General features: G+C 50.1%; 1 protein-coding gene across 1 annotated transcript in view; it reads left to right on the plus strand.

The window, feature by feature from the left end:
• Nucleotides 1-13855, plus strand: part of SPTBN4 (spectrin beta, non-erythrocytic 4) — a 104757-nt gene that overhangs the window by 29488 nt on the left and 61414 nt on the right. The window contains exons 13-16 of the mRNA XM_035118507.2: nt 796-946; nt 7496-8369; nt 9432-9569; nt 12919-13299. Of these exons, the coding sequence (XP_034974398.2) occupies nt 796-946; nt 7496-8369; nt 9432-9569; nt 12919-13299 (1544 nt within the window). The remainder of the gene's footprint in view (nt 1-795; nt 947-7495; nt 8370-9431; nt 9570-12918; nt 13300-13855) is intronic.

The raw sequence follows: 13855 nt of genomic DNA on the forward strand, positions 1-13855 counted from the left end.
ACACGCCACAATCTTGTGAAAAGATCTTGTGCTCAGATCTTTTAAACACACAGCGGGTAGCTAGTTGCAGGCTTGTGTAAGCCTCTCCCTATTAAGTTCCTGGCAAGTTCTCTTAAAAGAATAAACACATCACAATCTTGTTTAAAGTATATAAAAGAAGTTTACTCACATAATCAATTCACAGTTGGATCCCTGAAGGCAGACTTAGTTACAAAGTATATACATGTGGATCTATCCCAGGGATCGGCAAGCTTACCGGATGATGGGCCAGAGGGTGCGTGCATGCTATTTCCGGCGCTCCTCCGACCCGGACGTGCGCCGGAAAAAGCGTGTGCACATGCACGCGGGTGCCATAAACCCATAGGTCAGTCCCCGCACTGCTCCGCACCACGCCAGTAAGAGCAGGCGGCAGGGATGGCAGGGGTCACCATGGGCCGGTTAGACAACCCCCCTGGGACACTACAGGCCCATGGGCCTTAAGTTGCCGACCCCTGATCTATCCCATGTGGGTATAATCCCAGTGTCCTCTGTTGGCTAAAGCTAAAAAGCTGCTCCAACGATGGAGGAAGTCAAAGAGAGAGAGAGTGCTGCATGCCTTTTCCCTTTTGTTACCTGGACAGGTAAGGTCACGCCCACCTCTGGTCACATGCAAAGGAAGGATATTGCAGCCCAGGAGGAAACAGGAAGTTTTCGACTGGCTGGACAAAACATCCGTTTGCATGTCCACTCTAGGAAAACAAAGAATGTTGTATTTGACTGCTCACATCCCACACACACCCCTCTCCTTCCCGGCAGGCCCAGCTGTCGTCCAAGGAGTATGGGAAGCACCTGCTGGAGGTGGAGGACTTGCTGCAGAAGCATGCGCTGCTGGAGGCCGACGTCTCTGCCCAGAGCGAGCGCGTGCAGGCGATGAACGTGGCCGCCCTCAAGTTCTCAGAGCTGACAGGTAAGCCGATGGGGCAGGGACTCTCTCCTTCTGTTGCTGTCAGGGGCTGGACCGAAGAGGAATGGTGGAGACTGCTTTCCCTCCTCCTGAACCTTCCCGAGAAGAGGAGGATAGTATAGATTTACAACACTGGTTTCCAGAAGGTCATAGTTCAGAGGCTTCAGAGAGGAGAAGCTGGGAAATATTGGGAGAGCAGCAGAAGGAAGCAGCAGCACCAGGGGAGAGACAGCTGACAGACTCTGTGCCCTTGGAAAGCATTCCTGACCCTCCTTCTCCCAGGACCTGACATCAGTGCCGGATTTAGGTATAAGCTGAACAAGCTCTAGCTTAGGGCCCCACTCTCCTGGCCTCCAAAAAATTTAAAGAGGAAAAAAAGCTGGATGTACATTTCCAAAATATAATATAAAAAACGAATAAAACAAAATCTACCTACAGCAACAGTGCTTTGTGTTGTGTCGGCTCCTATGATGTAAGTCATGGGCCCCGCCTGCTAGCCTGCTCCCTCAAATATCCCTGGTTTGCTCCTTTCTATATACAGTGCTCCCTCGACCTACGAACTTAATCGGTTCCGAATGCACATTCGTAGGTCGAAAAATTCATAAGTCAAAAAGCGGTTTCCCATAGGAAAAAAAATATTCGGGAAAATTTGTAAGTCGAGGAAACCGCATTTAAAATTCGTAAGTCGAGGAAACCGCATTTAAAACCGCCAACGGTTTCCGTTTGTATCTAGAAAAATTTGTAAGCGTGCGGCCATTCGTAAGTCAAAAACATCGGATGTTGAGTAATTCGTAAGTCGAGGGACCACTGTATAGGGTGCCCACATTCTGCATAGACTGTTTGCAGGGCAACATGTGCAAATGGCTTTAGGTACCTATGAGGTCCATAAATTACCATGTAGCATATATTCAGCACAAAAACCAGCGGTAATTTGCTGTTGACAAAGGACAGCTGGACATAGAAAGGGCCCCATCAAGGAGCTGAGGGCCTCATCAAACCTCAATCCGGCCCTGCCTGGTGTGCATTGAGAGTAGGAGAACAGAAAGTATTAGAGGTTCCCGTCCACACACTTTTGCTGTGCAGAAGAGGTTGTTGTTGTTGTTGTTGTTTAGTCGTTTAGTCGTGTCCGACTCTTCGTGACCCCATGGACCATAGCACGCCAGGCACTCCTGTCTTCCACTGCCTCCCGCAGTTTGGTCAAACTCATGTTGGTAGCTTCGAGAACACTGTCCAACCATCTTGTCCTCTGACGTCCCCTTCTCCTAGTGCCCTCAATCTTTCCCAACATCAGGGTCTTTTCCAAGGATTCTTCTCTTCTCATGAGGTGGCCAAAGTATTGGAGCCTCAGCTTCAGGATCTGTCCTTCCAGGGAGCACTCAGGGCTGATTTCCTTCAGAATGGAGAGGTTTGATCTTCTTGCAGTCCATGGGACTCTCAAGAGTCTCCTCCAGCACCATAATTCAAAAGCATCAATTCTTCGGCGATCAGCCTTCTTTATGGTCCAGCTCTCACTTCCATACATCACTACTGGGAAAACCATAGCTTTAACTATACGGACCTTTGTCGGCAAGGTGATGTCTCTGCTTTTTATGATGCTGTCTAGGTTTGTCATTGCTTTTCTCCCAAGAAGCAGGCGTCTTTTAATTTCGTGACTGCTGTCTCCATCTGCAGTGATCAAGGAGCCCAAGAAGGTAAAATCTCTCACTGCCTCCATTTCTTCCCCTTCTATTTGCCAGGAGGTGATGGGACCAGTGGCCATGATCTTGGTTTTTTTGATGTTGAGCTTCAGACCATAATTTGCGCTCTCCTCTTGCACCCTCATTAAAAGGTTCTTTAATTCCTCCTCACTTTCTGCCATCAAGGTTGTGTCATCTGCATATCTGAGGTTGTTGATATTTCTTCCGGCAATCTTAATTCCGGCTTGGGATTCATCTAGTCCAGCCTTTCGCATGATGAATTCTGCATATAAGTTAAATAAGCAGGGAGACAATATACAACCTTGTCGTACTCCTTTCCCAATTTTGAACCACTCAGTTGTTCCATATCCAGTTCTAACTGTAGCTTCTTGTCCCACATAGAGATTTCTCAGGAGACAGATGAGGTGATCAGGCACTCCCATTTCTTTAAGAACTTGCCATAGTTTGCTGTGGTCGACACAGTCAAAGGCTTTTGCATAGTCAATGAAGCAGAAGTAGACGTTTTTCTGGAACTCTCTAGCTTTCTCCATAATCCAGCGCATGTTTGCTATTTGGTCTCTGGTTCCTCTGCCCTTTTGAAATCCAGCTTGCACTTCTGGGAGTTCTCGGTCCACATACTGCCTAAGCCTGCCTTGTAGAATTTTAAGCATAACCTTACTAGCGTGTGAAATGAGCGCAATTGTGCGGTAGTTGGAGCATTCTTTGGCACTGCCCTTCTTTGGAATTGGGATGTAGACTGATCTTCTCCAATCCTCTGGCCATTGCTGAGTTTTCCAAACTTGCTGGCATATTGGGTGTAGCACCTTAACAGCATCATCTTTTAAAATTTTAAATAGTTCAGCTGGAATATCATAACTTCCACTGGCCTTGTTATTAGCAGTGCTTTCTAAGGCCCATTTGACTTCACTCTCCAAGATGTCTGGCTCAAGGTCAGCAACCACACTACCTGAGGTGTACGAAACCTCCATGTCTTTCTGGTATAATTCCTCTGTGTATTCTTGCCACCTCTTCTTGATGTCTTCTGCTTCTGTTAGGTCCTTACCACTTTTGTCCTTGATTATGGTAATCTTTGTACGAAATGTTCCTTTCATATCTCCAATTTTCTTGAACAGATCTCTGGTTTTCCCCATTCTATTGTTTTCCTCTATTTCTTTGCATTGCTCATTTAAGAAGACCCTCTTGTCTCTCCTTGCTGTTTTTTGGAAATCTGCATTCAGTTTCCTGTATCTTTCCCTATCTCCCTTGCATTTTGCTTGCCTCCTCTCCTCCGCTATTTGTAAGGCCTCGTTGGACAGCCATTTTGCTTTCTTGCATTTCCTTTTCCTTGGGATGGTTTTCGTTGCTGCCTCCTGTATAATGTTACGAGCCTCCATCCATAGTTCTTCAGGCACTCTGTCCACCAAATCTAAATCCTTAAACCTGTTCCTCACTTCCACTGTGTATTCATAAGGGATTTGATTCAGATTGTATCTTACTGGCCCAGTGGTTTTTCCTACTTTCTTCAGTTTAAGCTGGAATTTTGCTATAAGAAGCTGATGATCTGAGTTACAGTCAGCTCCAGGTCTTGTTTTTGCTGATTGTATAGAGCTTCTCCATCTTTGGCTGCAGAGAATATAATCAATCTGATTTCGATGCTGCCCATTTGGTGATATCCATGTGTAGAGTCGTCTCTTGTGTTGTTGGAAGAGAGTGTTTGTGATGACCAGCTTGTTCTCTTGACAGAACTCTATTAGCCTTTGCCCTGCTTCATTTTGAACTCCAAGGCCAAACTTGCCAGTTGTTCCTTTTATCTCTTGATTCCCTACTTTAGCATTCCAATCCCCTGTAATGAGAAGAACATCCTTCTTTGGTGTCATTTCTAGAAGGTGTTGTAGGTCTTCATAGAATTGGTCAATTTCACTTTCTTCAGCTCCGGTAGTTGGTGCATAAACTTGGATTACTGTGATGTTAAAAGGTCTGCCTTGCATTCGTATCGAGATCATTCTGTCATTTTTGAGATTGCATCCCATTACAGCTTTTGCCACTCTTTTGTTGACTATGAGGGCCACTCCATTTCTACTACAGGATTCTTGCCCACAGTAGTAGATACGATAGTCACCCGAACTGAATTCGCCCATTCCCTTCCATTTTAGTTCACTGATGCCCAGGATGTCTATATTTATTCTTGTCATCTCATTTTTGACCACATCCAGCTTACCTCCACTCATGGTTCTTACATTCCAGGTTCCTATGCAATATTTTCCTTTACAGCATCGGACTTTCCTTTCGCTTCCAGGCATATCCGCAACTGAGCGTCCTTTCGGCTTTGGCCCAGCCGCTTCATCAGCTCTGAATCTACTTGTACTTGTCCTCCGCTCTTCCTCAGTAGCATGTTGGACGCCTTCCGACCTGAGGGGCTCATCTTCCAGCGTCATAACTTTTATATGCCTGTTGTCTTTGTCCATGGAGTTTTCTTGGCAGGGATACTGGAGTGGCTTGCCAGTTCCTTCTCCAGGTGGATCACGTTTAGTCAAAACTCTCCACTATGACCTGTCCATCTTGGGTGGCCCTGCATGGCATAGCTCATAGCTTCTCTGAGTTATTCAAGCCCCTTCGCCACGACAAGGCATTGATCCATGAAGGGGGCAGAAGAGGTAAAACCTCTTTTCAACTGTTTTGCAGAGTTTACCTTCTTTCTCTCATGGAAGTGGTGAACAATGACAAAGTTGTTGTTTTAAAGATGACTCACAAACTGTGAAGTCTCAGTCAAGAGGTTTTATTCCTGGACCGGGTACGAGCATTACAGTAGCAAAGATATTTTCAACTGTTAAAGTAAACAGCAATTAACAGTACGCTATCAAACAAAAGTCTTGTATTATCTCCCACACATCGGAAATTACAGGAACGGCCCTTCAGCAGAATTTACAGGCAATACCCTTCAGACAGACGTTTCCTATCATGCGTCTGCAAAAACGAAGACAAGCTAATGAAGCTCAGAGTGCCACTCCCAAATTTAAAGGAAAACTCTGGAACAGTGATGGCCAAACTAGACCCTCCAGCTGTTTTGGGACTACAACTCCCATCATCCCTAGCTAAGAGGACCAGTGGTCAGGGGTGATGGGAATTGTAGTCCCCAAACAGCTGGAGGGCCAAGTTTGGCCATCACTGCCTGGAACCTTCTAGAAACTTTCTCCTTGATTCTGGCAGAATGATTCCCTAACAGAAAGCTATAAGGCAGAAAGCTCAGATTAGCCGACATAGGGATGATGTAGAATAGGAGAGACAGAGGGGGTTGGACTTCATCTGGAGCAACGCCATTATTTTAGGGAGGCTACATTCCTTTGCATCTCTCTGTGAACTATGGAATAAATTACTTGGTAAGAAGTAATCCTCTTGTTTATCTGCTTACTGGCTGTAACTGGGGAGGGTTTGACTCTCTCTTTTGCCTCCTGCTTTGTCTCTCTTTTTTTTAAAAATACTTTTTATTAAATTTTATAGTTTTATCAGTCACAATCAACATTATTTCAAAAACAAAATGCAATATAATTCCCCAACCCCCTCCACCACCACCCCGAGACTTCCCTCAACTTCCTTTTCTGGGTCTTAAATACTTGCTTCCCCTGCTTGTTTTAATTTACCTTAATATTACAATCTTTAATTTAAATATTACTATATTCTTAACCTTTCTATAGCACATTTATTTTCATATTTCCTCTAACGCTTTATTATTTTCCAGTTTTCACCTCTTAATTTCTATGTTATTGATAGTAAGTGTTTAGTCAAACCCTGCTAGAGAGTCCATTTCTTTATAGTTTTTCTGTCAGTATAACATAAATGGTTCCCAGTCTTTTTAAAAGTCTCTATAGTCCTTGTCGCTAAGTTTTCTCGTTAACTTTCCCAATTCAGCATGTCCATCAGTTTTTCTTGCCATTCTTCTTTAGTTGGCATCTTGTTGTCTTTCCATTTCTGGGCTACTAAAATCCTAGCCGCCGTTGTTGCATACATAAATAACTTCTTCTCTCTTTTTTGGCAAGTCTTGACCCGTAACGCCTAACAAAAATGCTTCTGGCTTTTAAAGAAATGTGGTCTTCAACATTTTTTTTCATTTCATTATACAGTGGAACCTCTACTTACAACCACAATCCGTTCCAGAGGTCCGGTCATAACTAGAAACATACATAAGTAGAGGCGCACCTTTCCATAGAAAGTAATGGAAAAGTGAATTGATCCATTCTAGACGATGAAAAACACCCCTTAAAACAGCAATTTAACATGGATTTTACTGTCTAACAAGACCATAGATCCATAAAATGAAGGTAATAATCATTGTAAAGGTAAAGGGATCTCTGACCGTTAGGTCCAGTCGCGGATGACTCTGGGGTTGCGGCGCTCATCTCGCTTTACTGGCTGAGGGAGCTGGCATACAGCTTCCAGGTCATGTGGCCAGCATGACTAAGCCGCTTCTGGCAAACCAGAGCAGCGCATGGAAACGCCGTTTACCTTCCTGCCAGAGCGGTACCTATTTATCTACTTGCACTTTGACGTGCTTTCGAACTGCTAGGTGGGCAGGAGGCCCCAGCGCTGCTCCACAGCCGGCCGGCCGCACTCCAGGCTACTGGCAAGGCCTCCGTTCGTTTCTAGAGGAAAGTTCATAAGTCGAAGACCTACTGGAGGTCGTAACTGGAATCATACATAAGTAGAGCCGTACTTAAGTCGAGGTTCCACTGTAAATCATTTCCCCAAAACTTTTGATTATTTTGTTCCACCACATATGAAAAAAGTGCCGCCTTTTTCTTTACACTTTCAACACTTCTTGGAGCTCCTCTTGCTTTGACTCTCACCCGCCCCTTCCTGCTCCCCCTTCCTTCCCCTGCAGGCTACCAGCCCTGCGACCCACAGGTCATCTGCAACCGGGTCAGCCACGTCCAGAGCTGCCTGGAGCAGCTGCAGGAGCTGGCGTCCAAGCGGCGCCAGGAGCTGGAGGCATCCCGCCAGCTGTGGTCCTTCTTCCAGGAGATGGAGGAGGCGGAGGCCTGGGTGCGCGAGAAGGAGCGTATCCTGTCCTCCCCTTGTGGCTATGGCAAGGACCTCAACAGCGTGGCCAAGCTGCTCAGCAAGCACAACATCCTCCTGGGCGAGCTGGGCGGGCGCCGCTCCCTGCTGCAGACGGCCATGCGCCGGGGAGAGCAGGTCCTGCTCCGTAGGCAGGGCGCGCCGGGCGCCATCCAGGACAAGACCCGTGAGGTGCGCCAGCACTGGAAGAAGCTGGAGGAGCTGGCGGCTGCCCACCTGCGGAAGCTGCAGGAGGCTCTCGGCTTCCACCAGTTCAGCGCCGACACCGAGGACCTGGTGGTGTGGCTGCAGGACACTTACCGCCTGGTCTCCAGCGACGACTTTGGCCACGACGAGTACTCCACCCAGTCGCTGGTCAAGAAGCACAAGGGCGTGGCCGAGGAGATCGAGCAGCACCGGGGGACCGTCCTGGCGCTGCGCACCCAGCTGGCCGCCCTGGCGCCGGAGTACCATGAGCTGGTGGACGTCCAGGTGCGCATCGTGGAGGTGGAGCAGCTGTACGGGGAGGTGGCCGAGGTGGCCGTCCTGCGCCGCCAGTGGCTTCAGGACGCACTGGCCGTCTACCGCATGTTTGGCGAGGTCAACGCCTGCGAGGTCTGGATCGACGAGAAAGAGCAGTGGCTCAACCGCATGGAGGTGCCCCAGAAGCTGGAGGACGTGGAGGTGGTGCAGCACCGGTAATGGCAGCGGAAGGGGGCGCCATGGCCGGGGGGGAGGAAACGGGATGGGAGGGCAGGTTGTTCAGAGAAAGCCTGGCTGTGGTTCAGGGGGCAGCACTTGCCTGGACCCTCATTTTGTCCCATGGCACCGTCCCTGCTGCTGCCCTTCATCGTGTGGGAATGTTCAGGGAGGCAGGAGAGGATTTGTTGTTTATTCATATCCTTCCTAACTTGCGCTAGCAAGTTCCTTGACTTAGCAGAGTTTCACATTCCCCTTTTAAACACACAGCGGGCTTGTGTAAGCCTCTCCCTATTAAGTTCCTGGCAAGTTCTCTTATATCCCTCTTAAAAGAATAAACACATCACAATCTTGTTTAAAGCATATAAAAGAAGTTTACTCACATCATCAGTTCACAGTTGGATCCCTGAAGGCAGACTTATTTACAAAGTATATACATGTGGATCTATCCCATATGAGGATAATCCCAGGGTCCTATGTTGGCTGGAAGCTAACAGAGCATCTCTAGCTAAAAAGCTGCTCCAATGACAGAGGAAGCCAGAGAGAGAGAGTGTGTGGCAGCATGACTTGTGCCTTTTGTTACCTGGACAGGTAAGGTCACACCTACCTCTAGTCACATGCAAAGGAAGTATGTCCCAGCCAGGAGGAAACAGGAAGTTTTCGACTGACTACTAGACCAAACATCCCCTTGCATTTCCGTTCTAGGAAAACAAGGAATGTTGTACTTGACTGCTACTTATGTATCCCATCCCACAAGTGGATGGATATGGGGTAAGGCCCCTCGCAGATAGACTGGTCCTGAGTGGTTATGGGCTTCATATCTCAATGGGTTTCTGATGGGATTCTGGAGGCAAGGAGAGCCAGGAAATGGCCTGATGGGGTGGAGGAACAGAGCTGTCCTCTGGGAACGACGCCACGGCCACCTCCTGGGATAGACTGGAAGGCCAGAGCTCCTGGGCTGGGGGCTACCCTGCTGCCCCCCTTTCTGCCCCCCTTTCTGCCCTTGGCTCCTGAGGCAGCTGCCTCCTGATGGGTCTCCCCCCCCCTGTCTTCCTCCGCAGGTTTGAAAGCCTTGACCAAGAGATGAACAGCCTGATGGGCCGGATCCTGGATGTCAACCAGATAGTGCAGCAGCTGGTGGACGGGGGCCACCCCAGCTCCTCCGAGGTCCGCTCCTGCCAGGACCACCTGAACAGCAGGTACAAAGCATCCCTTGCGCTGAAGGGTATGGGCAGCTTACCGGAGCATGTGCAGAGTGCCTTGCTCAGAGGAGGCTCAGCCAGCCACAGAGACTGAGCGTAGGGCTTTCCTGACTGGGGGGGGGCGGCACTGGGCTTTCTGTAGCCCAGATGTGGGCTGGCAGTAAGCAGGGCAAACTGGCACCATTAAGGGGTGCAGACTGGCTTCATTCGCCTGGCTGGACCCCTGAGATGGTAGAGTCCCCTCCCGCTCCCCCCACAAGCCTTGGGTCGGGGCTGCAGAAGGGGTGAGGGAGGCCTGTCCTTGGAGAGCCCCCCCCCTGTTCTCTTTAGAGGACTGTCCTGTGTCCCCTTTGCCACCTCCACCCTGGGGGGGCCTCGAAAGCAACCACCTCTCATTTGGCTCATTGCTGCTTCTCGTTTGGCTGCAACCCTGAGGGGCTCGTCGTTCTACGAAGATAATTGGATGTCCGTCCACCCCCCACCCTCTTCGCTGCAGCAAAATGTCACAGCGTCGCTGTGCGCAAAAGGGCACATGGGACCCCTGAGGGAGCCATCTCTCTCTGCCACCTGCCTCTCCCCTTGCGAGGACCCTGGAGTTGGGCCTGCTGGTGGAGAAACGCTGCGTGTGTTGCCTTTGCAAGCACCTTCCCAGTCCCCAATCCCCCCTTCCTCTCTCTTTCCCCTTTCTCCTGAGTGGGGCTTAAATCAAAGACCCCCCACAAAGCTGCACACAGGTCCCCAAAAGCCCCCAGCCCACAGAGGCATTGACTTTTGTGGACTGAAAAAAAGAGGAGAGAGAGAGAGAGCACATTTTTGCCAGGCTCCCCTGCTCTGGTCACTTGGAGGCTATTCCAACTCGCCAGAGGCGACCAGGTGAGAGTCTGCTGACCAGCTTTGCCTGATGCCCCTGCACTTGATCCCCTTCTTGATCAAGGGATGGGAAGAAAGGTTGGGGCTTTTGAGTTTGGAGAAAAGGCAAGCATGAGAGAAGTTTGCAAAATGAGTCCTGGCCTGGAGAAAGCGGAGAGAGGAAAGTTTTTCTCTTAACACTAGAACTCGGGGACATCCCATGAAGGTGGAATGAGTGAATGAATCTTTATTTGCATCAGTCATCGGCCATAGCAATAGAACAACAATACGCTATACAAAGAATAGAAATAAAAAGTCAATTATATCAAATACATTTTAGGGTTTTGAATCAATACTCAAATAGTGGATCTTATTCTGATTGCCCCAGCTAAAAACCTTGCCGCCTTTGCTGTCACCTGCTCATCTTGATCTGCCAAGAGAGAGAACACTGTGGCAGTGGCTGGGCAACCCAAAATGGACAATAAAAGAGGGGTGATAACCTCATCCCTCTATAAAGAGTGCAAGCCAGAAGGGCATGTGGCACCAATTTGGGACATAAGCGTTTTTTGTGTGGAATCTGTTGGAATCTCGCCCCCCCCCCCAGTACAGCCGAGGGCAATACATTCAATCTTGCAGGAGTAAAAGTGCATCTGTATTTTAGGATTGCTCGGTTATGCGGATAGGGTGCCAGCAGGGGCGTTGCTAGCCGCTTTGGCACCCGGGGCGTCAAAGCAGAGGCACCCCCCGGGGGCGGGGCGCCGCTCCACAGCGGTGCCCCTCGCTGGCATGCCCCTCACCTCCGTCCAGGGAGAGAGAGCGCCGCAGCAGGAAGGGAGAGCGTGCATTGGCTGAGCAAGCCCTGCAGCGCTGTCACAGGCGCGGTAGCGGCTACTCTAGAGTAACGACTCCTCCAGGCGTTGTCTTTTCATTCTTTTATTTAGTGCTGATTATTTACAGTGCAGAACAGTACTATGTACATGTTGTCAGTTAGGGGTCAGAACCTCCGAATGGAGATTCGCGCGTTTTCTTCCAGCAAAGTAGTCTAGGCATACTGAATCTCCGCCCCCGTCGTTTCCTGCGCAGTTCCGGGGTCGGCGGGATCGGCCTTCTTCCCTTGCCTCCCACTTCCCTTCCCACACTGGACATGGGCTCCGCTACCTTGCCTGAGCCTCGGTCACCACTTCCTGAGTCTCCGCTGGAGACCTCTCCCTCTCCACTAGCACTCGCGCTGGGAGACGAGCTGCTACTTAAGATGGGAGGGACTTGCCTGTAACTTCTGTCCCTCACAAGCGCCTAGCGAGGTTTTCACTGGACAGCTGCCGGGACTGGCTTGCTCCCTCGGCCGACACGCGCTCTCCCTGCACGGAGTCGAGGGGCGGGCCGTCGAGGGGCGTCACAAGCGTCGCTTTGCCGGCCTGCCCCTCAACACCCAGGGAGAGTGTGCGGCAGCAGGAAGGGAGAGCATGCGTCGGCCGAGGGAGCAAGCCTCGCTAGGCGCTGCAGGGGCTTGCTCAGCGAAGGCACGCTCTCCCTGGATGGAGGCTAGGGGCGTCAAGCCACCCACAAGCGTGACACCACCTCGCGTGCATTTTGTGGCGGGGTGCGTGTTTTGGGGGCAGGGTGGGCAGCCATGATGGCACCCCTGGGATCGCGCCGCTTGGGGCGGCCCGCCCCCCCACCCCTATCTTCCTACGCCCCTGGGTGCCAGAGAGTCAAATTGGTAAGGTGGAAAATAGTCATCCCATGGGCAAAATTTCCTTATTGTGGCCAAGTTGTTCTGACGCTTGATAACATTTAGCTGCCGACAGATTAGACTGCTTGCTTTACTAAAACTCAAAGTGAGTAGCTGTTGTGGTGATAAACTGCAAGAATGAAGTTTTTGGTAGACAATTTTAGTTCAGCTGCTCTTGTGACAATCTTGCAGCACTAGGGATATTAGACCGGGGGGATTTGAGTTTAGACGAAGCCAAGAGTTAAGTGTCCTATGCTAGATCCGTAATTCTACCGAGGGAAGATCAGTCTCTAGGCGCAATGATGCATTTGGGAAACAGGGTGGGACAGAGAGAATTTGCCTTAAGATTGGACAGCTTCCGTAGATGCAAGGGGCATCCCATGAAGGTGGATTTTGAGGAATAGTTTATTCCAGGCTTCCTCAAACTCTGCCCTCTAGATGTTTCGGGACTACAATTCCCATCATACCTGACCACTGGTCCTGCTAGATAGGGATCATGGGAGTTGTAGCTCAAAAACATCTGGAGGGCTGAGTTTGAGGAAACCTGGTTTATTCACACAGCACAGAGTTAAACTGTGGAACTCCCTCCTGCAGGTTTTAAAAGAGGATTAATCCAATTAATGGAGGAGGAGAGGGCTCTGCTCCACCTCCAACCGTTGGGGGCTTCCTTGCTTTCTATGCTGGAAGCCCTGGAGAGCTGCTTGCAGAAAGCCCCACAATTTGCCCCCCCCCCCAGGGCCTGATCCAGCAGGTTATTCTTTCCAGGTGGAACCGGGTGGTGGAGCTGGTGGAGCACCGCAAAGACCACCTGAACTCCATCCTGAAGATCCAGAACTACCTGCTCGAGTGCAACGAGATCAAGTCGCAGATTCGGGAGAAGAGGCGAGCCGTCGAGTCCACGCAGTACAACAGCGGCGACCTGGGCAGCGTCCTGTCCCTGCAGCGCCGCCTCTCCACCATGGAGGCCGCCCTGGTGGTCCTTGAACCCAGGCTCATCGAGCTTCAGCAGGAGGGGGAGCTGCTGGCCAACACCCACCCGGGCCAAGCCATGGAGATCCTCCTGCAGTTCGAGGAGATCAGCGAGGAGTGGGAGGCCCTCAAGCGGACCCTGCAGGGCTGCGAGGACTCGCTCACGGTGGCCAGCAGGTCAGCCAGGCTCAGAGGGGGGAGAAGGGAGGGTCCCGGGGGGGGGGGGTGAGTCCTTGGGGGCAGGGGGAACGGAGGCCTCTGGAGAACATCTCAACCTACCTGGATCCTGAGACTTCTGAGACTTCTGAGGCCCTTCTTCGTGTGCCTCCTCGAGAGGTCCGGAGGCTGGCAACGCGAGAACGGGGCCTTCTCTGCAGTGGCTCCCTGTCTGTGGAATTCTCTCTCCAGGGTAGTTTGCCTGGCGCCTTCATTACACAACTTTAGGTGCCAGGCAGAAACGTTCCTTTTTAACCAGGCCTTTGGTTGACCTTATACTCTTTTAAAATGTGGGTCTTTTGGGTGGGTATTATTGGGTTGTTGTTTTAATTTTGATTATATGTATTGTGGTTTTTATGTTGATTATTTCTGTGAACCTCCCTGAGACCTCCGGGTATAGGGCAGTGTATGAATTCAATAAATAATTAGAAATAATAATAAAAAGAGAGCCTGTTGGGTCAGGCCAATCTAAGCCAGCATCCTCTTCTCACAGTGGCCCAATCATACCCTGTTTCTC

Source organism: Zootoca vivipara, chromosome 6 (genome assembly GCF_963506605.1).
Source record: "Zootoca vivipara chromosome 6, rZooViv1.1, whole genome shotgun sequence".
NCBI lineage: Eukaryota > Metazoa > Chordata > Lepidosauria > Squamata > Lacertidae > Zootoca > Zootoca vivipara.